Consider the following 24,826-nt stretch of genomic DNA (forward strand, 5'->3'; position numbering starts at 1 on the left):
CAGTGTGCTCCGCACCAAATTCCAATCCCTGGGAAATGCTGGGCCTTAGCCCTGCCCCTGGCCACGGGATCCTTTTAAAGCCCCCGAATCACAATCTCCCCACTCACTTCAGCTCTCATCCGAACCTTCCCAGTCCTAAAGCCCAGGAAGCTGAGATAGTGGGACCCACGTTCCCAACGCTCCAAGGTCTCACCTTCCTGCATTCAGGGTGGGAAAGGGCCGGCTTCAGGATGCGGTTATTTCAGCATTAAGGCCCGCACAAATTAAAAAACATTTCAGAAACGGAAAGAGAATAGAAAGGCTTTTAAAAACCGGAAAGAAATAGACGCCCACCCTTATTTTCCCTCCAATGTCAACAAGCAAAATGAAAACATTTCCAGGGTGACCGCTCGCGGCTACTCGCTTCCAATTCGGATTAGAAACCGAGACGCTGGAGCGGCGAGGAGAAAAACGACAACGCGTGAGCGACGGTCTGAAGCAGGAGAGAAGGGGAAGGAAGAGACACACATATATAGCATGTGTTACCTGGTTTATTTCGAGATTGTTTGGTACTGTTTTCTCTCTGTGCACCCCTCATTTCGGAACGCCACCATAGGCGCCCACCACTAAGCCGCCCCCGCCCGCCGCCGCAGCGCCGCGAGCCCCGGGCCCGGCTTCCCGGCGGCGCCCGAGCCCCGAGCTCGCCGCCGCCCAGGCCGCAGGAACCGAGTAAGTAACCCCTGTTTGGCCCCGCGCTCGCCACCACTTCCTCCTCCTCACCCCGTCCTTTCCAAACCTCTCCCAGACCCTCCTCCCCCAAGGTACAGGGCACCCCCTCCCCACGCCAGGGGTGGGCCTTCCCGCCTTATTCGGCCAGAGCGTCGCGGCAAGTACCTACGAAGGGCACGATTTTCCTTCGGGCCCCGAAAAGCCGGACCCGGCCTGCAGGGCCGACTCGGCAAAGTAGTGCCTCGCCTCCTCCTCCATTTCCTGCCCTCTCCTTGCACTCCCACTGTCCTCTCCTCCACCACCGCCGCCGCCCCCGCTTTTAAAAATAAAATTGGATACAAACTTTAATCAATAAGGACAAGTACTGACGCTCAAACGAAAATGACCCAATACAGGCAGAGGGGAGGCTGAAATGCGAAATATTTGCCCTAAGAAGGGGATTTCGGTTGAGAAGCCCCGGGGGGTGGAGGGGGTGCAGCGAAGGGCCGCTGAGCAGTGTGCTCCCGCCGGCGTATCCCTACGCGGCTCCGCGCGGCCGCGAGGCCGAGACCCGCAGAGAGGGGGAGGCGAGCACCCGAGGGGGCGGGAGCCGGCGGGCGGGGTGGGGGTGGGTGGGCCCGGACCCGCCGATTGGTCGACGGCACGAGAGACGCTCCCGCACGCCGCCGGCTCTGATTGGCCCAGCGGTAGGAAAGGTTAAACCAAAAATTTTTTTACAGCCCTAGTGTGCGCCTGTAGCTCGGAAAATTAATTGTGGCTATAGCCGCCTCGATCGCTGTCTCCCCAGCCTCGCCGCGGCCGCTCCGGGACGCGCCCGCCCGCCGCCCGGCTCTCCCCCCCTTTGGGCTGCTGCTGCTGCTGCTGTGACTGCTGCTGCGAGAGGAGGAGGAGGAGGAGGAAGCAGCAGGGGGGGGGAGCGGGGGGTGGGGGGGAGACCAAGAAGTAGAGTTGGGAGCGAGGGAGCTTCACCCCCGGGGCGGTGGTTGTTTCTTTTTTCTCTTTCTTTCTTTTTTTCTTTTCCTTTTTTTTTTCCTTTCTAATTCCTGAGGGGTGGTTGCTGCTTTTGCTACATGACTTGCCAGCGCCGGAGCCTGCGGTCCAACTGCGCTTCTGCCGGAGCGCTCAGTGCCGCTGCCGCCGCCCGCGCCCCGCTCGGCACCCACCGGTCGCCGCCGCCCGCCGCGCTGCTGCCCAGCTCCCGCGCCGCCGCCGCTTCCCCTCGACGACTGGGTGATGCTGGACATGGGAGATAGGAAAGAGGTGAAAATGATCCCCAAGTCCTCGTTCAGCATTAACAGCCTGGTGCCAGAGGCGGTCCAGAACGACAACCACCACGCGAGTCACGGCCACCACAACAGCCATCACCCCCAGCACCACCACCATCACCACCACCACCACCACCACCCACCGCCGCCCGCCCCGCAACCGCCGCCGCCACCGCAGCAGCAGCCGCCGCCGCCCCAGGCTCCGCAGCCCCCCCAGGCTCGGGGCGCCCCGGCCGCCGACGACGACAAGGGCCCTCAGCAGCTGCTGCTCCCGCCGCCGCCGCCTCCGCCGCCACCGGCCGCCGCCCTGGACGGGGCCAAAGCGGACGGGCTGGGCGGCAAGGGCGAGCCGGGCAACGGGGCGGGAGAGCTGGCGCCCGTCGGGCCGGACGAGAAGGAGAAGGGCGCCGGGGGGGAGGAGAAGAAGGGGGCGGGCGAGGGCGGCAAGGACGGGGAGGGGGGCAAGGAGGGCGAGAAGAAGAACGGCAAGTACGAGAAGCCGCCGTTCAGCTACAACGCGCTCATCATGATGGCCATCCGGCAGAGCCCCGAGAAGCGGCTCACGCTCAACGGCATTTACGAGTTCATCATGAAGAACTTCCCCTACTACCGCGAGAACAAGCAGGGCTGGCAGAACTCCATCCGCCACAACCTGTCCCTCAACAAGTGCTTCGTGAAGGTGCCACGCCACTACGACGACCCGGGCAAGGGCAACTACTGGATGCTGGACCCGTCGAGCGACGACGTGTTCATCGGCGGCACGACGGGCAAGCTGCGGCGCCGCTCCACCACATCGCGGGCCAAGCTGGCCTTCAAGCGCGGGGCGCGCCTCACCTCCACCGGCCTCACCTTCATGGACCGCGCCGGCTCCCTCTACTGGCCCATGTCGCCCTTCCTGTCCCTGCACCACCCCCGCGCCAGCAGCACTTTGAGTTACAACGGCACCACGTCGGCCTACCCCAGCCACCCCATGCCCTACAGCTCCGTGTTGACTCAGAACTCGTTGGGCAACAACCACTCCTTCTCCACGGCCAACGGCCTGAGCGTGGACCGGCTGGTCAACGGGGAGATCCCATACGCCACGCACCACCTTACGGCTGCCGCGCTCGCCGCCTCCGTGCCCTGCGGCCTGTCGGTGCCCTGCTCCGGGACCTACTCCCTCAACCCCTGCTCGGTCAACCTGCTTGCGGGACAGACCAGTTACTTTTTCCCCCACGTCCCGCACCCGTCAATGACTTCGCAGAGCAGCACGTCCATGAGCGCCCGGGCAGCGTCCTCCTCCACGTCTCCGCAGGCCCCCTCGACCCTGCCCTGTGAGTCTTTAAGACCCTCTTTGCCAAGTTTCACGACGGGACTGTCCGGGGGACTGTCTGATTATTTCACACATCAAAATCAGGGGTCTTCTTCCAACCCTTTAATACATTAACATCCCTGGGACCAGACTGTAAGTGAACGTTTTACACACATTTGCATTGTAAATGATAATTAAAAAATAAGTCCAGGTATTTTTTATTAAGCCCCCCCCCATTTCTGTACGTTTGTTCAGTCTTTAGGGTTGTTTATTATTCTAACAAGGTGTGGAGTGTCAGCGAGGTGCAATGTGGGGAGAATACATTGTAGAATATAAGGTTTGGAAGTCAAAATTATAGTAGAATGTGTATCTAAATAGTGACTGCTTTGCCATTTCATTCAAACCTGACAAGTCTATCTCTAAAAGCCGCCAGATTTCCATGTGTGCAGTATTATAAGTTATCATGGATCAATATGGTGGACGCAGACCTTGAGAACAACCTAAATTATGGGGAGAGTTTTTAAATGTTAAACTGTAATTTGTATTTAAGAAGCATTCCTAGTAAAGGTGCCCAAGAAATTATTTTGGCCATTTATTGTTTTGTCCTTTTCTTTCAAAAACTTTTTTTTTCTTTTGTTTACTTTTAGACCAAAGATTGGGTTTTAGAAAATGCACTCGGTATACTAAGTATTAAAAAACAAACAGAAAAAGGAAAGTTGTTTCAGTTGGCAGCACTGCCCGTTCAAATGAATTGGAAGGGGACAAAATTAATGATTGCCTTCAGTTTGTGTTGTGTATATTTTGATGTATGTGGTCACTAACAGGTCACTTTTATTTTTTCTAAATGTAGTGAAATGTTAATACCTATTGTACTTATAGGTAAACCTTGCAAATATGTAACCTGTGTTGCGCAAATGCCGCATAAATTTGAGTGATTGTTAATGTTGTCTTAAAATTTCTTGATTGTGATACTGTGGTCATATGCCCGTGTTTGTCACTTACAAAAATGTTTACTATGAACACACAGAAATAAAAAAATAGGCTAAATTCATATATATCTTGATACTTTCGTCTCTTTTTATTAAGTAGAGCTAATTTTTAAAAGATCATTAAAGTTCTAGGGAATTCAAAGGCTTTTTCAGCCCACTAAAATTTAAGACTGCTCCTTTCATTTGAATTGGCACTTTAAAAATGAAAATAGTATTTTTTCCATTGTGGAAGCAAATTTTATAAGGAGCGGGCTATTTAATAAACACTAGCTTTAAACAAAGTATAGGCTTTTCAACTGATATCTTTAAGTTTCTGTAGATATACAGCATAAAGAGATAATTTTATGTGCATAGCTATTTACCTTGTGTTTATTTTCAAATCAGTTAATAGAATGCTTACTTTTTATATATTTTGTTTCAGGTATCTTGTTTATAGCACTTGGAAAATTATAAATAAATATATGTATATGGTTAGATAGACGTGAATATAATACACACATATGTAATATATATAGACACACAGAGCCCTTCAGTTCAGGTACAATTTGCGCTATGAATGCTGCAAATATTTTTGTTTAAATATTTGTATTTATACTTTCTAAGTCAGCATTTATTTTTGTGGCTGTTTATCCACAATGAAAGAGTTCTAATAAAGATGTACTGAAGTTGCAATATAGATTTTGCTGAAGTGATCACCTGTTGTAATGAATTGCAGATCAATGTTTATATTTTATTTTTTAATTATAACAATTTAAAATTCTAGATGTTCAGAAGTAAAATGCCTCTCTCTCATTTTCTTTCATTTTTACAATATAGAGGTATTTGATTCCCTCCTAAATGTCTGTATAACCTAGAGATTTGTTCCTTTTGCTTACAGTCATAATTTTAACTTGCAGTTTACATATGCATTTATATATGCATATATATATATATATATATATATATATATATATATATATATATATAAATCTGAAACAAAATGAAAACAATTTTGAATTGTTTCAGCAGCCCAATTGCTATGACTCCAGAAAATAATTAGAAAACCTAAGTAAAAGGTTTAGTAACTAATTGGATCCTGTGGTGAGTCCGTGGAGGACAAGTTGTTCATTTGTTACAATTGTATAGTCTGAAATGTGTTCTGCAGTAATGCAATAAGCTGGCTACTTCTTACAAAGGGCCCAATGAAAAATAATCTGTCCCCAAGATGTTATCGCAAACACTTAGAGAGTTGCTCAGGGGAAAAAAAAAGCCTAGGAGAGAAGCAAGGTGACTCAAATAGATTTGAAATAGAAATACAGAATAGTTAATATTGGGACATGAGGGTGGGTGGGTTGTGAAGGGAAGATAAAGGAAGAGAGTGAGGGAGAGGGAGAGGAGAGAGAAATCGGATCTTTAAAGTAAAAAAAAAAAAAAAAAAATCCCCCAATACCAAAAAGAGCAGAGAGAGAGAGAGAGATATCTAAGAAAGACAGAAAGATATAAGGGTCAGGAAAATTAAAAGACCTGGAACCAAATATACACAAATATGGAATAGACCAAAATAGACTTAAGACAACTAGCTTAATTATGTCCTTTAAACAGACTGGACTTGATTTTATTTTCTTCCTATGCGAGCAATTTCACAAAAGGTCCAAGTTCCTGGAAATTTAGCAGTTTTTCAGAATGAAGCATGAAAGAAAATTCCACAAATAAATTAAATTGGTTTGGAAGCCAAATTTATGGTTGATATATTGAAAATAGTGATAGAGTCCAAATGAATGAGCTTAGGCAAAGGAGATCCCCATTACACATTTGTGAACCAAAATAGCTCAAAGAAAAGCATGTGTTTAGACTGAAAAAGGTGATGATGTATTGTTTGCTTTTACCACGGATTTTATTTGTGGAATGAGAATGTACTGGCACAGAAGAAATACAGTCTTTTGCCTATCAAAAGTTGAAAGTTGAACTCCTATATTGAGGTAAAGGGAGATAGATATAGAAGAAAAATTTCCCCCTTGAGAATTTTTTTCTGGATGTATTAAATAGCTATGTTTATTTGTGATAAGTGTTTATTTGCCTGGTTGAGAAATAGAATTTCAATGGCAAACATCAAACTTTGAGGACAAGAGTAAAATTTACTTCTTTGGATTCATAGGAACTAAGGACTGGATTGGAAATACTACTTGGATACATGTCCAAATTACATATATAATGGATGTGATTAGAAGTAAGAATAGCTTGTTTAATAGGCATACTGGATACAAGAGGGTGGAGGGGGAGAGAGAGAGAGAGAGAACTTTGTGAAGGCCTCCAGCAGCCCAATATGAATATTTCATTTATCTCAATCTGTCCTATCATCCCTTAAATTATCTTCTTCAAAAACACACAACAGTCTAGCATGGCATTTAATAAGATTTTTTTTTTGCAACAAATTGGTTGTAATGTTGTGTTGATATTTGTTGTCATCAACCTTTGCCAGTTAAAGTTTGCTCATGCCAGAAAAACATTTCAAAACTTTGAAGCTTTTTTCTTTCATACTTATAACTGTTTTTAATGAGATTAAGTTTGCTCTTTTTGAAAGTTTGGAACTGAAAGTGATCACAACTTAAAATTTGAAACCCCAAATTACGGTTTATTTCCAGGTTTAAAGTATTTTACTTGAATTTGTCTGGTATAAAGTTAATACAAATTATAAATAAAACATTGAGAAAATGATTCAGTTAAACTAGAACAGTGAACGGATTCTTCAAATATGTTTCTTCAACTTGTTACAAAATTGGGAATCAAGTGAACATAAGAGTCTGGAAATAAGATTTAATACAGATATCTTTATGATCTTTTAAGATTTCATGTGGTTTCTATGACTTGCATAAAATTAAAGGTAGAGAGGCAAAAAAATGAGTCTTGTATTGATTGATTATATATATTTAAATTGGTGGATATTTCACCCAAATAGGTGGATAAATTGAATATATTTAGAACTAATACAAATGTGTTTTTAAAAGTGTTATTTACAACATTGTTGAAGAATTCGAATGCATTGAAGTAATTTTGCTTTTGAGAAATTAATTTTATGAATAGATAAAGTGGCTGGTTGTGTTTGGGACTAAATGCCTGTTGGAGAAATAGGCTAACAAAGGGTGAAGGTGAAGATCATTAGAGGTTTTAGAGCTGGCTGAGACGGGTTGCTGGGGTTGTGTAACTGTGCCTAGAGGGCGGGGTTCCTGTACATTCCTACTTCACCAGATAACCTGCCCCCAACACCACTCCAGCTTCTGCCAGACAGATGGAACTCTCCAATATGAAAATCTGCGCAGCCATTCCAACAAGCAGGGTAGGTGAAACTTGAATTAAAATTCTCCCCCACCCCCCGTTTTTTTTCCTTCTTGAAGCCAGATCCTGGAGATACGGAAAGAATAGGGGTCATCTAGATCCTTCTTTCGCGCATACACACGTCTCTGCGTTCTTAGAGCTACCTACCTGTAAGAGTTCAAAGGCGCTATCTTTCACAGTACTTCATTCTCGATTTTCTTTTGCGTTTTTTTTTAAGTCTTTCTTTTCTCATCCCAATCATTCCCCCTTCCCTACCCCCTCTCCAGGGCCTCCCTCCCCTCCCACCCCCCACCAACCAGCAGCTGAAATAATCCACCTCTTGGTTTTCGGCCCCCAAACCAACCTTTTCCCCACTGTAGCGGTGAGTTTACCGGGACCTTGTCCTGAGGATGTAGGCCAAGGTGGCTCCGGGGAATGTGTGATGTAGTGTTATGTTCTGAGTCTGTTTTCTCCCTTCCGATTTCTGTTTTTTCCCTCCACCCGAGACTCTGCGCGAGGTTGTCCGAAAGATGCGGAGGAAAAAGACTTAAGGACTGGGAGCGCTCTTACCCCAAGATCGGTAAGTGAAAGTGGTTTTCGGAAGGGAGGGGGGCTACTCCTGACTGCTTTTGATTGAGGCTTAAACCGCGACTTTGAGGTCCAGGGCTAAAGTGCTCCCCAGTTTTTATTTTTTATTTTTGAAAAATTTCCTTAGCCGGGCGTCCTATCAGCCGCAGTAGCTGAACGAGTGCATGCTTTTCCCACGTCAGCAGAAAGTCACAGTGGATCCCTAAGAAAAGAGGATGTAGGCAGGACAAAGAGGGACCTGGAAAGATTGATGAGGGGAAATGAGACGAATTTATATGGAGAAGGGGTAGTAGGAGACTGAAGTAGGTCCCAAAGTGCAAAGTAATTTATTTCGTGGAAATACGGTTTCTGCGTCTTACTTACTGCAGCTGCGAGAATGTCCTAAATGGGCTTTCCTAACGTTCAAACCCATAGGTATTTATTTGCTCTTCCTATTTGGGCAAACGCTCTTTGCTCCCGAGCCGAGGACTTGCCTCATTCTAAAGTTCTTTTTTCTTTTCTATCTTTTTTATTGGGGGTCGGTAGAACGCCCCTCCTCCCCAGTTTCACACTAACATTGCCAACCACCCCCAGAGCTGGCCCTCCGCCTGAAGCTCGGTGGCCTGGGTCAGGAAGAGGGGCCCGAAGGATTTAGCAGAACTGCTCCAGGTAGTGCGGCGCGGGTCGGGGCAAGAAGGCTTCTCTTCTGCTTGTTCGAAGGACTAGGAAAATGAGCACTGTTCTGGGCTTGACTTCGTCCCTGCTGGGAATAGCCCAGTTCCCGGCTTTGGGAATCTCATGCAAATAATTGATTCTTAATGCACACTTAGGGGACGTCGGTGTAAGCTCGAGAGCCTGGCTGTCCCGAGAGTGTCTGCGAACACGCCAGACACGGGCTGGCTCGGCCCAAAGCGAATTTGGGGCTCTCGCCGCGGTTTCTTATTAGCCTTCCCGGCGCATCAGGGACTCCTGGGTGAGACGCACGGAAGCGGGACTTGAAATCCTTGGGGCAGGGACCCGCCAGCGTGTTTTTGTTTTGTTTTGTTTTATTTTGTTTTGGGGGGGGGGGGTTGGAATCGTGTAGAAAAGTGACTTCGGCTGCAGTGTCCCTGCAGCGTTGGAGGCGCCGCAGCCGGGGAGAAGTGCTGTGGGACTTGGCTGCAGACTTTCCGGCCGAGGGGAAGCCGGGCGCTGCACAGGGAGCCGCAACGTGAGGGCGCTCTTGCCCAGGACACGCCGAGCTGTGAGTCGGTAGCTCACACTGGCTGATGCCAGGAAAACTGACTCCAGAACCTTGGCTGGCGCGCTTCCCCACCGTTTTCCTTTCTCCTTGTTCATCTGTGTTCTCTCCTCTACCCTTTCCCCCATAAAAGTTGTTTCTTTTGTTTACTTGGTACAGTTTCAGATCTCAGCACTTATCTGCTAGTTGATAAAACTGTTTTCTCTGTAATAGACATCTTTTCTACTTTCCACTGGTGCCTCCTCTTCCATTTCGCTTTCTACCCTATTTTCCTTTTCTGCCCAACCCTGTGGTCCAAGGTGAAGGGTTCTTACAGAAAAATAGGTAGCCTTGGGATAGAAACTCCCTTAACACTAAGGGTGGCCCTAGGTTGGGGAGAGGGAGGCAGGGGTTTGGTGGGCACAGCATCCCGCGGCGTGTGTGGGAGATTCTCAAGCGGTGATCTTCAGCCTTGGACAGACAACGGGAAGGAAAGGACGTTGCAGAATAGAGCTCATCCACTTCCGACTGTTCTCCCACCCCACATAAGACCCAATTTCGATGCTTCAATCATCCTCACGTGGCCCTCTATCAAAACTTGAGGTAGGCAGGAATTCTGAAATTGTTGTAATCAGGAAAGGCATTTAAAAGACCTTTAACATAATAACAAATAACTCTCAAGATCATGTTTGTGGGGGTGGGAGGGGACATAAAATGTCCTACATCCTTTTCATGGTCTGTTGCCTAAGGTATAATCCTCTCCCCTGGTCTTAGGCCTTTCGGAAGAGCTGCACTGGAGGAAAGCACATTGCACATTACCAGATTTGGAGATTCGTGTCCGAATGAAAAGTGTTGAGTTGCCAGACATGTTTGGATATTCATTTTTGCCTTAGGTTTAATTTTCCTACCCAGGTAGCACTCCCTGAATTAGTGTCGTCGTCTTCAGTTTCATTCTCCTCTTTCTTCCCCTCTTGTTGTCTCATTCTTTGATTAGAATGCATTGAAGATGCAAACATCTTCCTCCAGGTCTGGATGGCCAGGCATTGTTGATTCCATTGATTGAGCAGGAAGACTAGAAACTGTAGTGGGGTTGGGGAGAATCTTCTCTCAGTTCTTTCATTTTTCTCACTGCTCTGAAATAGTGACCTGATCATTGTTGTTTGAAGTTAAATTACCTGTTAAATTAGCCCTAAATAATAACTGATGATATTTTCTAGTTGGGTCTGGTTGCCCTTGAATTCTTTTCCCTAGATGGGAAGGAGAGGAGTCAAAGAAAATGCTTGATCATATGAAAATGTGAAGATAATAAAAATCAATATTTATGTGCTGGTGATATTATGTAAGAGAAATCACTTTCAAAGAAGCTGAATTTCATAAATACTTTTAGAGGCCCGTGTTTCAGAAGGACCACACTAATTCAAGGATGAATGTAAATAAACATCTTTGTTGATTAAGAAAAAAATATGAACACCATATTTTCATTACTCTACAAAACCTAAATACTCAGACTTATCATACACCGGTGCTTGCTAATCTAAATTAATTCTGTCCTCCAGGGATAAATATTCTCAAAAAGGAAACTTAACTTTAAGCAAAATCTGAAATGTTGTTTTAGATATGAATTTCTAGAAATCCAAAGTATATTTATTTCTTTGAGTCAGACACTTGTTTGTTTTGCAATCATTATATGAAACAATTTTGGAATAGCGCAGATGCTCCTCCCCGCCCCTTGTTTCAGATTGCTTGCATATGCAGGCTTAGGCATGAGAGCTTCCAGGATATATTAAGGAAATGACATTTTTCTTATTTGTTTTAACAAAAGGCCCAAAGAATCTTTAAACCCAAAGGTATTAGGTAGTTGAAAAAAAATCTTTAAAAATAATAAGCACTATTGTGTGTTTTTCCTATTAAAATGTGCTGAATGAATAATTAGAGGCTATGATGAAGGTTGAAAAATTCAGAACAAGGATAAGGTGATAATTTTATTATTTAATACTTTTATAATTTTTATAATTAGTGATGTAGTTTTAAAGTTGGCAAAGCTTTTTTAGAAAACGTAGAGTACTCCTCCCATTTCATCCAAAGTACTTCAAACAGAATGAAGTAAAATCAGGTAGAACTGGCAGCAGGGCTTGTTATTATTTATTTATTTATTTTGGTAGTGGAGATAGTATTAGCAGAGTTGGAAAATATACTTTTAATTATACATTTTGAGCTCTGATTGCAGGTTGGAAAACTAAAATCGATCATTCCTACATCGATAGTGTTGTCTATTACTGCATTGATTTGTGTATATTTATGCAGAGGCTTTCGGTTATTTACTTACATATTTCAGCATCTGCCTCTTGATTATTATCACAGGTTGGTTTTAATGAAAGCACTTTTATAGGAAACACACTTGACAGATCAATTTTAAGTAAACCTGATAGTGAATTATGGCAACCCAAAGAGTTTATGAAATTATTCGTACTTGCTTTTCAGCCATTAGGAACCTGTTTCTGATTAAAACCTCATGCTATTTGGAAACTTCCATTCTTCTCTTGCATTGAGGTGTTTCAATAAAACAGAAAAACAGACAATTTTATGATATCAGATATGATAGAATAAAACTGATGAATAAGGCTTGTCGTCTGTTTTCTGTTGGCATGACTAGGTTACCCTGATAATAAGGTGGCTGCTGGGTTTACTAATGCTGTAGATGAAAAATCAAGGAGCAGAAAGATTTGAATATAGAAATGGCCTTGTTTTAAATCATTTATTGACTCTAAATTATGCCAGGGATACTTATGCTGAACAGGATACTACAGAGTTCTTCAGTACATACCAAATACCTACACTCATCTATGCTATTATTTAGCGTATGTGTACCATTATACCTTATAAAGATACGCATTTCTCTTTAACTATTAGCTCACTAGTGAATGTTATGCACCAGGGCTCATTGGAACAAATAAGATAACGAAAGACCACGGGGTGTATCTTATACATATAAAGCTATAGTGGGAGACTAGGATGCTTTCGAGTTTGTGCTTCTCTTATTGTCATTACAAAATCCTGAAAGATGACTTGGAAATTAAAAAATAAAAGTAGCGTTAATTTATCGAGGGCTATTTATTCCTCGTTTTATAGGGCTTTTCTTGCTGTTTGAAGGATAAATCTTTCCTTGCTAATTATTTGGAATACATCTACCAAATACAGTTTACACTCCTATTCTTTCTCTCTTGAGCTCCCCGTCTCCCTCCAGTATTTGCGAGGAATATAGGGAGGAAAATTAACCGAATTCTTTCTTGAGGACGAAAGGGCCTTGGGAGATGGAAAAGGAATTAATCTCCTCACCCTGGCGAGGTTTCCTGAAACTACTTAACCTCAGCATCTGCGCTGTGAGAGGTGGAGCCTCGCAGTCCGGCGGCTGCAGACAGAAGGTGGGCGAGCCCAGGGACCTCAAGCTTTGCAGAAGGTTGAAAGGAGGAGCCGAGGGAGAGCTTTGAGTTTGTTTATTTTATTTTTCTGTCCTGTGCCAAGCCCTTGAAGCTAACACAGGAACATGGCCCTTTAGGACCAAGCACTCTTGGCATTCTTTCGAGATTGAGATTCCAGAGCATCGGATGAACAGGATTTAGAGCTAGGGTGTGCTCACCCACCCCTCCCTCCGTCTTTTTACGCACGCACCAGCTCGTCCTCACGTGTATCACCGTAGTGGACAGTGTTGACTTGAATTGCTCTTGCTCGCTCCAAGCCTTTCCTATGAATGAACCCGAAAACACTCGACAGGTCGTGAATAATCGTTTTAATGAGTGTGCAAAGCGTGCGACGGGGTGCACCGAGCTGTCGGGTTAAACAAACAACTTGTACCCTAACCAAATCCGATTGTCAAAGTGCAAAGTGATGTCAGTACCATTTCCACTACCCCTCGGAAAACCACAGATCTGACACGTGGGCGTCCAATTTTCCCCATTAAAGAAAAATAACAATATTTTCCAACCGTATATGTGATCTTCTTTAATGTTAATCTGAGCCAAACAAAACTTCATTGGAGAACCAGAGAAATAGTCGTATCACTGCCTCAAAAACAAATCAAAAGAAAAGGAAAACAAGGAAGAAAAATATAAAAAGTCCAAGAATTTCTTTTTGATAGCTTACACATCATTGCTCGTCAATACTGTAAAAATCTTACCTTTATATGTTTTATATAGCTCAGTAGAGGCAAATACCAAGTTAACTGTATCTAATCAACTGGGAATGGTAACTTGGTCTTGTACTAAGATAACCTCTGAACTTGTAAAGATTTTTTTCTATTGAAAATTTAACTAAAATACTTGCTGTTTATATGTTAACCTGTGAGGAAATGAATGGCTAAGTAGTTCCCACATTTATGCTTTCAAGGAAGACAGTTCGGAAGAAAGTAATGGGAAAGGAACCCTGATAGGCTACCATCTAAAACAATAACAAAAAGCACAAGTGAGTTCTTCACAAACCAGTCTCCCCGCTCCCCCCCTTTTTTTTTTGCACAACCACACTAGGGAAATATTCTGCGTCTTTCCCATCCAGTTAAAAGATCTACTTGAAATCAGCTGCATGTGCTCCTTTCCTTGTTCATTTTAAAATCTTTCATAGTTACAAACATCACAAACCACATGAAGAAAATAAAACCTCAAAAGATTTTTAAAAAACCCCTTTTACATATCCGTTCTACAAATTTTGTGGAGATGTGTAAAATGTTTCCCCTGCCAACACCTTATATACATTCACAAACAAAATGGCCAAGATGCTTGGAAATCAGTGTATTCCAAATAACTAGCTTCTTTAACTCAAAAACAAAATAGGAAGAGTAAGGTTTATATTTTCATTAGATTAAGTACTATAGACTATGTATCTTCTTTATTAAACATGGAAAACGTGTTATGTCCTACAGTCTGAAAGGTTATCTGTCCTCTAGTAATTGTAATCAGCTTGTACAAATGAAGTATTAGGGATATGGAAGCTCAGCAGCATTTGATCCCTCAGTTCCTACTGGCCATACTGTCATCTATGTATCTGTCAGTCTTTTTGACCATCTATTTTACACATGTATGTCAATATACAACTGATTGCAACTAAATGAATTAATCCACCTAAAACATAAAACTGAGGTATTTGACAGAATAAGCAATTTCTTGTGGAAGTCACAGTTTTGTTATTATGGGTGCTAATTTTTATATATGTGTCAGTTTAACCCAAACTGACTTAAAATGGAAAGTATTCAAATTCAGTTTCCATCATCAAAACTTGGAAGAGACAACAACTAGTTTAGGGCAGTGATTTTGTTGATTTTAACTGTTATCTAGTGAATGTATCAGAATATCAATTCAGAGTAGCCTTTATTTTCTAGGAAATTTGACAGAAATGACTATCAAAAAGTAGGGGCTTGCATTTTTTTATTGTTTTAATATTTTGGGGCACACAACAGACTATGAAGTTGTTCCCTAAACAGTTTTCTTTTCTGTGGGCTGAGTTAGGAGTCAGTGAAAGAGCCACATCCATTTCTGTTTTAGGTGCACAAACAGCAAAGCTAGAGGGTGAGTCTGTGTGTGTTTATGACATATATATGTATATATATATGTACATATACTTATATATGTATATATATACACATATACATATATATGAACTATACTATGAAATATTAATTATGTTTGAAAGAGAGCAGAGAGCTTGCTGTGGAGACAACTGCATTACTGAAGTTATATTCCATGGAACCTGTCTGTGGAGAGGGCTGAAATTGTGTACTGTCTTATATGATGCACCTCTTCAGTGAGGTGCATAACAAGAGCAAAGAGATGAAGGAGGCAAACTTGGAGGGGAGTGATCTTATCTATCTGAGTGATCCTAAGCAGAGTGAATCCACGTGCAGATGCAAATGACATGGAGAACACGCATGGGGTCTTTGTTCTCCGTCAACAAAAACAAATATATATTTTTTCCTCTACCAAGCAAATCACAGAATGATCTTGGCTGAATCTGGAGGAGGGGGAGAGGTTGAGAGACTAAGAATATTTCAATTATCATATTTATGATCCCCAAGTCCTGTTTTTTTCATAGCTGCCAAATTTTATATCCAAAATTTAGATTCCCTTCCTCCCAAATCCTACATTGGTATGAATCATCCCTGATCATTTTTAGTTTTTGGCTTAATTAGTAGTTTTCAGCATTAAATTACTGATAAACTAATTAATCTGACTAATGTTCCTAAACTTCTGTTGAATAGTATAATAGATGCAACAACACAAATAAAATAAAATCTGCAGCAATAATGACAAAAATAAAATGTTAATAATAATAATGCAAACAATAATAGTGGAAACAATTTTAAAATAATTTCTCTGGCTGACAGGATGAAGACGAAATTTGTGTTTCAGAACTGTAGTGGGGCGTTCCTCTGATTTCTTGTTTCGCTGGTTAGATGGCTGATCCTTCCAGCCCAACTCAGGGAAGTCTAATAAACTTCCTTGATTTAATATGGTAGGTCATTTTAATGGCACTGAGTACTTTTGTAGCCATTCTTCTTCACTGCTATGGGCATGTCCCCCTTGGACACCATTCAGAAGTAAATCAACCTGGGAAGGAGACTGGAGCAGAGGCATAAATGTGAAGGGATTCTTGAGTAGACGGACCTGGTGGCTCTGGCTGGAGCTCTGCTGGTGAATGGGTAACTTGTCATATGTGGGAATCATGTTTCCGGAACTGAAGAGTTTGAGATGGGCAAAGTTCCTCAGTTATGAGGTTCCTGTGAGTCCAAAGAGAACAGTGGCCTTGAGAAAATCAGATCATGGTGCAAGACATAAAAATTAGGAATTAGGTCCCCTTGGATGAATTATTTTGTCATTTAGGGCTGGAGGAATAGAAACGGGACAATACAGTGAAGGGAGTAGAAGTGGAGAGAGGAGATGAGGTTGAAGATTTAACTGGTGGTGGTGTAGCTAGAAAAGCTAAGCTCGTCTCCTTACGAGGAGAGAGAGGTGCTTTTGTCAATTGTAAACCTGCCAAGGTTTATTATTCTAGGTGCGAGAACAGCCACCAGTTTCTGAGGCTAGGCTGGAAAGAATCTGCCAGTGAGTATGTATCTGCAGAAATCTAACTCTCTTCTCAGTCCAATGTTTTCCCCATCTCTCGAGCCCCTTGTATCCCCACCAAAGAAAAAAAGAAACGAAAGAAAATAAAAAGTGGGTGGGGAGGGAATTAGACTCAATGTTTGTCAGGAAGATGCTGGGGTTAAAGCAGGTTGTTTGATAACTGCCTTCATTTGTAGAGGGGAAAAAAAGCTGATTAGGAGAGGAAGGGCGGTTTATAGGAGAAGAGAGTGAAGACTGAGATAGAAATTCCCTGGCAGCCCAGCAGCTAGGGCCAAATGGAAAAGGACATTAGCTATATAGAAGGGCAGTTTGGGAACAAGGAAGGGTAACTGTTAAATATTTTTGCTTTGTTCTGTTTTTCTGTAAATTAATGTAGCCCTGAAAATTTATGAGAAAACAACATCTGCGTGCTTGTTAAGAAATAAATTACAAAAAGAAAGGCATAACTATATCAATGCCCAGTTTTGTCCTCTAGAAAACTTTTTTCCTTTAGATACTGTCTTCAAACTCTCTCTCTCTCTCTCTCTCTCTCTCTCTCTCTCTCTCTCTCTCTCACACACACACACACACACACACACACACACAATCCATAACCAAAACCAAACAGTAGTTAAAGGATGAAAGGGAGGGAAAAAAAGGACGCAACTTCCCTGCTGGTTGTACATGCATCCACCTCTTCACCTTTCACAGCAGGGAGGCTGAACAATTCTTTTTCATTTCCGTCTATTCTGTTCACTTAAAAAAAGTATGAAAATATTCCAGTTCATGAGAATATGATTTCACTAAAGATTAGCAAAGAACAAGGAGCTTTCATTTCTAGGGATAAATTCACTGAGGTGATGCTTAGTCTGCAACGGGAGAAAGGCGGCTTTGGCTGCAACTGTATATTGCTCTGCTCTTCAATGGTAGCCCAGGCTTTTCCCCTGCACTAATAATAATTAATAACTAAGTTCATTTCAACTCTTCCAGAAGTATAGCTCTGCAACCTGAACTCAAACTGGAGTTTTACATATAAAATCCAATTCTAATTAAATAATACTTTAGGGACAATATTCTCAGTTATTGTGTTTTTTTTTATGTTTGAATTGTTTCTCTGGTTAAGAGAAAACTATAATTTGTTTCAATAAGATAATTTAAAAAAAGTCAACGCCAGTAAAAGTGCCCCTCAATCCTGTTATATACAACCCCCTAAATATGGCTGTTAAGAATTTATTTTCAAACCCTTTGATTTTAATTGTATATAACTGAGAACCTCTCAGTCATTGGAGACATGCCTAACTAAAAAAAAAAAAAGTTTTTATACTTTTGTAGTGGGAATATTTGATAGAAAGTAAAGAAACTGTTATTTCACAAAGTAGTAAAAATTATGCAGAATTCATGTGCACTCAATTTATGCACCCATTTAACAAAATTAATAGGCTTCTATATTCCAATATCTTAAAAAACCTTTAGCCAACATAACCCAGATATTTAAATGCTTATACATATGTATCATATACACCATGCTGCATAGTTCAAATATGTATGTTTATTTTGTAGAAACTAAGAACTAAACAAATATTAGCATTTCTGACTTTTTAACCACCAATAATTGGGGTTTATTTGTGATCTGTAAACACTGAAAGAAAGCCAGAACCATTACATTTTGTTTAGATTTTTATTATGAAGCACATATAGATTTCTTTCTATCTTGGGGTGTGCAAAAAGAGTAAGGAATTTAGGGGTGAGTGGAATTAAGATTTATATACATTTTCAGTAAACCAAGATGTAATTTCATTTTTTAAACATTAACATCCTACTATTAAATAAAAGAAATATATACAGTTTCAAAGACAGGAGAGGTAAGCCCAAGTCAAGCAATGCTATTTCAGAAAGGGAATGGCTTCAAGCGATGCTCAATAACATTTCCAACAAAGATTTTTCAATGCAGACATAGCCAGATCTGTTGCATTAAGTGGCAAAGCAAATATTTTAGAGATGGACTGTGGGGGGATTTAAGGGACTGGCACTCCGAATATTTATGAAGAATAATACTCCTTTGAATAGGGTTGTGTAATTGTCTATCATGCTCCTTAAAAATGGGAAGGAGGATGATCTGGAGGGTGGACATGTCCAAGCATCCTATCTATTGCTAATGGTGAAAGGATATGGTTTGTGTAGAATTGGAAAGGATGCCATGCCATGAGAGGAACTGCAAAAGCCTACTGGTCCTATCATGTTTGTTCTTTTAACAACACATTTCAAAAACGTATCCTTTCCACTAGGCTCTCACTTGCAGTTATGGCTTCACAGACAGCAGCCAGCTTGTATTATAGTCCAATGCATCAGTCTAGTATTGAAAAGAAAACAATGAACAGGAAAAATACAGTCTTATCAAAGAAATTCTCATTCGCAGTTGGAGAATAGGGAAGAGGGAGGCTTCAAAACAGAATAGTGGGAGGAGAGCAATACTCCTTAGGTGAGTTTTAGGAAGATGCTAAGTAAAATGCTGTTTAGAGATTGTGATTAATCGAGCAGTTTAAATACAAATCTGCCGGAAATCGTGTTCTCTGCGAAAGAAAATGAAGGAATTTATGCATATTCTAATTTTCCCTCTTTGGCTGCTATTTTGGAGGAAGAGACTTCTTTTGCTGATGGTGGGACTTTTTTGTTCTGCACAGGAAATGTGTAAATGAACACAAATGTTTTTTTTTCCCCTTCCCATTTCTTTTCTCCATACTTCCTCCTCCTCTCTATAATCAGAAGTTGTTAGGGTGCTCAGTTCTGAGGCCACTGATCCCCATTCCCAGGGTTTCTCCCCATTCCCAGGATGGTAGGGGGCAAGCAGTGCAGGGAAGGGGGAGTTAGGGATCCTCTGGAAATTAACATAAGAGTTTCCATTCCATCTTTGGACATTCAAAGAGAGTAGAGAGTGAGGTGTCATACGTTTGAAAGCTATTTCCTCTCACAACCTAATTCCCAGTGACCATTAGGTTGAGGAACGCTTAAAAGTGATCTTATAAACATGCTGTGAAGATCTATTGACCTTTAGCGCCGGGTCCAAACACTTCCCCTCTACATCCTTGGGAACAAACAGGGCTGGTGCATTTAAATTAAGACCAGCAAGAAACTCTCTAGCTCGCCTAGTCGGCTGTAAGTTGGTTGCCTGATGCTGAGAGCGAGTGGAGTGCTATGGTCGTTTTGCGTTTTGTTGAATATGTAAGGAAGGGACTCCTGAAATGGTCCAATGATGTGAGTGGGATGAAGGTGCGGGTGGGGGCGACTCTATCCATGGGGAGAGGGAGGGAGAAAGAGAGAGAGATTGAGAGAGAGGAAAAGAGGCGCTCCTTCTCCAAAGGCTCCCGCATTTGCACGCCAGGCTCAGCGCTTCAGAATTAATTCGGGGGCGGGGGGGGGGGGGGAGACAAACTGAAACCAACTCCGACTTTCTATCTTCCTTTATATACCCTGGATAAAAATCCTGGAGGCAACCTGATTCTTAGCTATTTAATAACAGAAGAGCCCGGTGACGCCCCAACCCCCCCAGTCCCCTCCGAGGCTCCCAAAGCGCCGCCGCCTGAGCCCCGGCTTCCGCAGCGGCTGGAGCCCGAGCTCTACCACATTCACTACCCGGAGCCCGGCGGGCTTCGCGGAAGGTGAGCGGCGAGAACAAAGACCCCCGACCCCTCTACGAGCTCCCTCCACAGACACACTTTCTGTGCTGTCATCGGAGCGCCGGCGCCCGACAGTGCCCGCCTTCTAACACCCTGGCCGCCCGGGACCCTCCCGCTTCGCACTTCAGTCTTCCCCCCTCAGGCAGACGGCGCCGCTCGGCACACGCCGGGCACGTCAGCACCCCTCGAGGCCAGCTAGGTGTGGGTGCCCCGCCCCGCACCGTGTGGGGCGCGCAGAATCGCCTAGGAAAACTCGGGGTGAGGAGCACAGACCTTTCCCTGAAGCACTCACGTCAAGCTTACCGCCACATTTAGGAACCTCTTCGGAAAAGCTCAAAAATCCCTATTTTGCCGAAAGCCTGCTGTGATATGACAGGGCCTTGTGGTCACAAAAAACCCTGAAAGGCCTCTGCTCTGGAGTGAAGCCCTGCCGAGGGCTATTTGTCCCGCGCACTCCAGGTCCGCATTTCCGGTCCCTGGGGGGCCCTGTACCTGCCCTACCCCTAGCACTTCCGCCTCGTGGGCTCCTGCACTTCCGTCCACTCACGTGGCTGAAAGATATGGTTGAGAACTGTTTTGTGCATCTTTCAGGTGGCTGATGGGACCTTTACCAGTTCCCTTCATTTTATTTTGAATTTCCTCTGATTTCTTCACTTCATCAAACTTGACAGGGTAGGGTTAGGGGGTAGAGTGGAGTGGAGGGGGGCCAGAGGTTGAGAGTTAAGGTGCATTTTTTTTTTGGTCTTTTCAGATCACCTGCTCTTTCTGAATTCTCTGCATAAATTCACATGAACAACTGAGATGTAGGCCTTTTTAACTCCTAGGGCTAAGCCAGTACCTGCACTTAGTAGGCATGCAATAAATGTTGAAAGAAGTACTGAATAAATGATGTTGCTTCTTAGGGGCCGTGGTCCTTAGGGTTAGTGGGTATCCTTAGACATGGGCTGACCTCTGACTTCTGGTGTTTGGTTGAAGTCAGTTGAAAGGTTAATAAATGATTTTTATAGGTATTTTGATGTTTTTTTAGGGACATTCAAAAACTGGGAGGAAATCTCTTAGAGTTGTTGAAAATGTTTTCTTGAACTTCTTATATATGGGGTAAAATGCTGTGATTTTTAGAATTTGGGGGTTTATTACCTCTTCTATGGCTTTTCCATTTTGTTTTGTTTTCAAAGTTTTACTTTCTGTGGTAAGAGGTCAAGACCTGATGAAGTTAATCTCTTGTAGCCAATTTGAGGCAAAAACTAAGAGATTTCTCTTTTGCTTTCAAGCTACGTTATAGTTTAACCCTTGCCAACCCTAATTCACGTCTATGTTGTGTCTTCTGTATCATTCAGCTGTTCTTGTTCTTTACAATAATATTTGTTTTTAAATGCCGTAAGAACTTTTTGGAACCAGGAGAGAAATTTTATCGTTGTGAATTGGTGAGACTGGATTCAGTCAGTCAACATATATTAAATGCATATTCTACAGAGCATTAGTTGTGTAACCTGTAGACCAGTCCCTAGAGCATTAATGTTCCACGTTCATTGACTGTAAAACAGTGAAAATATATAAGCAATAAGGTAACAACCATGAAAGTAATTTGAAAGTTATAATTGCTAATCAAATTTAAAGTGTATTTATTAGCATCATTATTAAGAAGCAGCAGAGGGATACAAATAAGATTCATTCTTGTCCTCTGGGAACTTACAATCTAGTTGTGCATAAATAATATAAATGTGAATTGATGGAAACAGCTACTAAGGAATACTCAGTATCTGGCATATTGCAAACATTCAGTAAATAATTGCCTCAGATTAATTGGCAGTCATGTCATTCTTTTAACAGAAATATGATACTGATAAGAAATAAAGGATTAATTAGGAAAACTTTCATGGTGGAAATGAATTTGTCGTTTATGTGTCACATAAGAAGACTGGAATATGGAAGCTCTGTTGGGGGTGGGTAAAGGTGGCATTCATGGAGAATGAGACAGATGTTTGATGAGGTGGAATTTGGTGGTAATTTGTAGGAAACTTTAAAGACCAGAGGAGTGTGTATTTGCTAGATGTGATAGAGACCGATGCCCTATGAGCAGAGGATGGCATGATTAAAATTGAGATTTATATTCAAAATAATTCTATCCAGCCACTGAGTGTAGTGAAAACTGAGGAAGAAACAGTAAGAGAAAAGATTTGGGTACAGTTCTAGAATGAGATATTATTACAGAGTAGCTATAGACTGAGCCATCATTAGGACCTTTCTCCCCATTTTTTTTTAAAGTTTATCGGGGTGACAATTGTTAGTAAAGTTACATAGATTTCAGAATTGTATGCCTGAATTCTCCCCAATTTTTATATAATGGAAATTACATTGAAATGATAAAGTTAGTGATGAGCCTTGGATAGGACAAGAGCCACACTGCCACTGCAATCAGTACTACCCCTTTGTTTTTCATTGCTGGTGGTGCTAGGGAATATTAGGTGACTGATGGTGACTTGAAGTTAGTCATTTACCCATCATTCATATTTACTCATTATTCAGTTGCAGTAGTTCTGAACTGGGTGTGATTTTGAACATCCCTTCCCCCACAAGGGGCACATTTGGCAATGTCTGGAGACATTTTTAGCTGTTAACAACTATGGAGCCCCTCCTGGCATCTAGTCATTAGAGGCCAGGGCTAGATATTGCTAAACATCTTACAATGTACAGGAGAACCCCTCACAACAAGGAATTTTCAGGTCCAAAATATCAGTAATGCCCAGGTTGAGAAACCTTCAATTACGGGAATGAAGCATGAGTTCTAACTCTGGAGAGCTACACAAATGAGTCCCAGAACCTAACTTCTGTTATAGTAACAGTGTCAGTTGAAGAAATGTTTTATTTGTTTAGTGAGTCAAATGTAGCTTTGAAAATGGCAGTGTCTCTTCCTAGCCCTGAGGCCTTAGAAACAGGAAAAGCAGAAGGATACCTGCTTGGATTTTCTACTTTTCATAAAATGGAGTTAGAAAAGAAATCTTCCTTAAGGATTTGTCATCTAAACGTTATTTATTCAATTAATAAAATGTGCCTTTGGAGTTGCTTAGCAACTTATGGGAAGCTTGCTTTTTAGAAGTTCATTTGTTTGTTTAAAACTAGGGTAGGTTGCATATTATTAGCTACATTACATAAATCAACAAAGAAATGTACACTGAAAATGGAATAAGATGTTTCAACACATTTTCTGCTCTCTGTGCCTGGCAATTAAACCACTCTAATTGTCTGGTAGAATTGCATCAAGTATTCGACAAACATTATTTATGTATGAAACTTCAACATAATATTGAGTATGTAAGAGAACCAAAGGGGAAAAATTAAGCAGGTTTGTCATAAAGTATGTGTTTATCTTAACCTTTCTTCTTCAAAAATCTTATCTACTAAGTACTTTTATCAGACACTAATTATACTCTTTCTGAAAAGAATTTCTCCAACACCCTTCAGTGCTTGCACCCTTTAATCATATCTCATTACATCTACCTAATCCATATCTTTTTCACATTGCCAGGGCTCATTAACAGTTTTAAAAGCCAATCTTGGACATTATTATTCCTTGTAATTGAGATGAAAATAATGCCAATAACATTTTATTTCTAAAATGTAATGGATCATTTAAAATTTGTTCTGAAGTCATTTCTTCTTTAAATATTAATGAGAAATCAACTTTCAAACTTGTATTAAGCTAGCAGGAATGGTGAGATGTGTCTGGAAACCCTGAAGCACCTTTTCCATGCAGAAGTTATTTTTATAAGTTGTTTTAACGGTGGATCATCAGTCACTTTGAAGGGAAGTGATCCTTGATTAACAGTTGGCTGATACTGTGCTTCTACAGATGTGTGGTAGCACTACAGGTGCTACCTATGAAACAGGACAGGTAATTCACAGGATCTGAGCATTTTCTTTTTCTGATTAAAAAATGTATGTGGTTGAATGTGCCTTCCTCTTTGTATATTACCCCATTTAATTGTTGTAGACAAGACAAACTAAAGCCCTACTCAATAATGAGTGATAGTCATCATGTTTCCCATAAATTTAAAGATTATAAATATGGTTAGTACTTTATTCCTTTTGATTTCCCATTTTTAGAAAGGGAAACCCAGATCCAATTTGTAGTTACACGACTAAAGCAGAGCCTTATGATAATGACTTTTTAGAACTTGAAAGTCAAATCCTGCCTCCCAGAACATAACTTCCTAGGACTAACATGTTATTCTGAAAAATGGAAGTTTCCTCCAACATTACAATTGAGTATGAGATTCTTTCTTGAAAGTAATCTTTACGAGTCTTAGGTAAAGTTTAATAGCTCATTATTTTTCTGTTATGCACATATTATTAAGCTTTAATGTTTGGGGGGGAAAAATCCCACAAACCAAAAAGTAATTGTTCAAAAAACCACTTTTGGACAAAATACCTCAAGCTATTCTTCAGTAGTAGTGGAAATGTAATAAAGCTTTCATTCAACTTTGATTTTTTCCCCCCATTCGTTAGTTCTGCCAGAGAGTAATTATCTCATTTCAGGGGTTTTATTTAGATATTTCTTTAGTTTTTTTCTTTGGAATATTTTATTTTAGAATTTTATGTTTCTCCTGATTTCTCTCCATTTATATGGTTCAGCTTGTTGTTGACTATAGGACACTGTTATTAAGCGGAATCAAGTGAAACCATGTGATAGTTGGTTGAGTCTGGTGTTCTATGTCTTATCTTTTACTGTTGCTA

The 24,826-nt window shown here is 41.9% G+C and overlaps 1 protein-coding gene and 1 long non-coding RNA gene across 3 annotated transcripts in view; both read left to right on the forward strand.

Moving 5' to 3' along the window:
• Positions 1-1,317: 1,317 nt before the first annotated feature.
• FOXG1 (forkhead box G1) lies at positions 1,318-4,315 on the forward strand. The gene has a single exon (XM_019746877.2). The coding sequence runs from the start codon at positions 1,942-1,944 to the stop codon at positions 3,397-3,399; it is 1,458 nt and encodes a 485-aa protein (XP_019602436.2). The 5' UTR covers positions 1,318-1,941; the 3' UTR covers positions 3,400-4,315.
• A 1,383-nt stretch (positions 4,316-5,698) lies between these two features.
• LOC141570617 (uncharacterized) overlaps positions 5,699-24,826 on the forward strand; it is a 38,086-nt gene continuing 18,958 nt past the window's right edge. For both annotated transcript variants that reach the window (XR_012494824.1, XR_012494825.1), the window contains exons 1-2: positions 5,699-7,566; positions 8,051-8,124. This is a non-coding gene — a long non-coding RNA (uncharacterized LOC141570617). The remainder of the gene's footprint in view (positions 7,567-8,050; positions 8,125-24,826) is intronic.

This window comes from Rhinolophus sinicus, linkage group LG03 (genome assembly GCF_036562045.2).
Source record: "Rhinolophus sinicus isolate RSC01 linkage group LG03, ASM3656204v1, whole genome shotgun sequence".
NCBI classification, from domain to species: Eukaryota; Metazoa; Chordata; class Mammalia; order Chiroptera; family Rhinolophidae; genus Rhinolophus; species Rhinolophus sinicus.

Bases quoted from the DNA above. Each gene is read 5' to 3' on its own strand.
- FOXG1 (XM_019746877.2), top strand. From the start codon at position 1,942: ATGCTGGACATGGGAGATAGGAAAGAGGTGAAAATGATCCCCAAGTCC.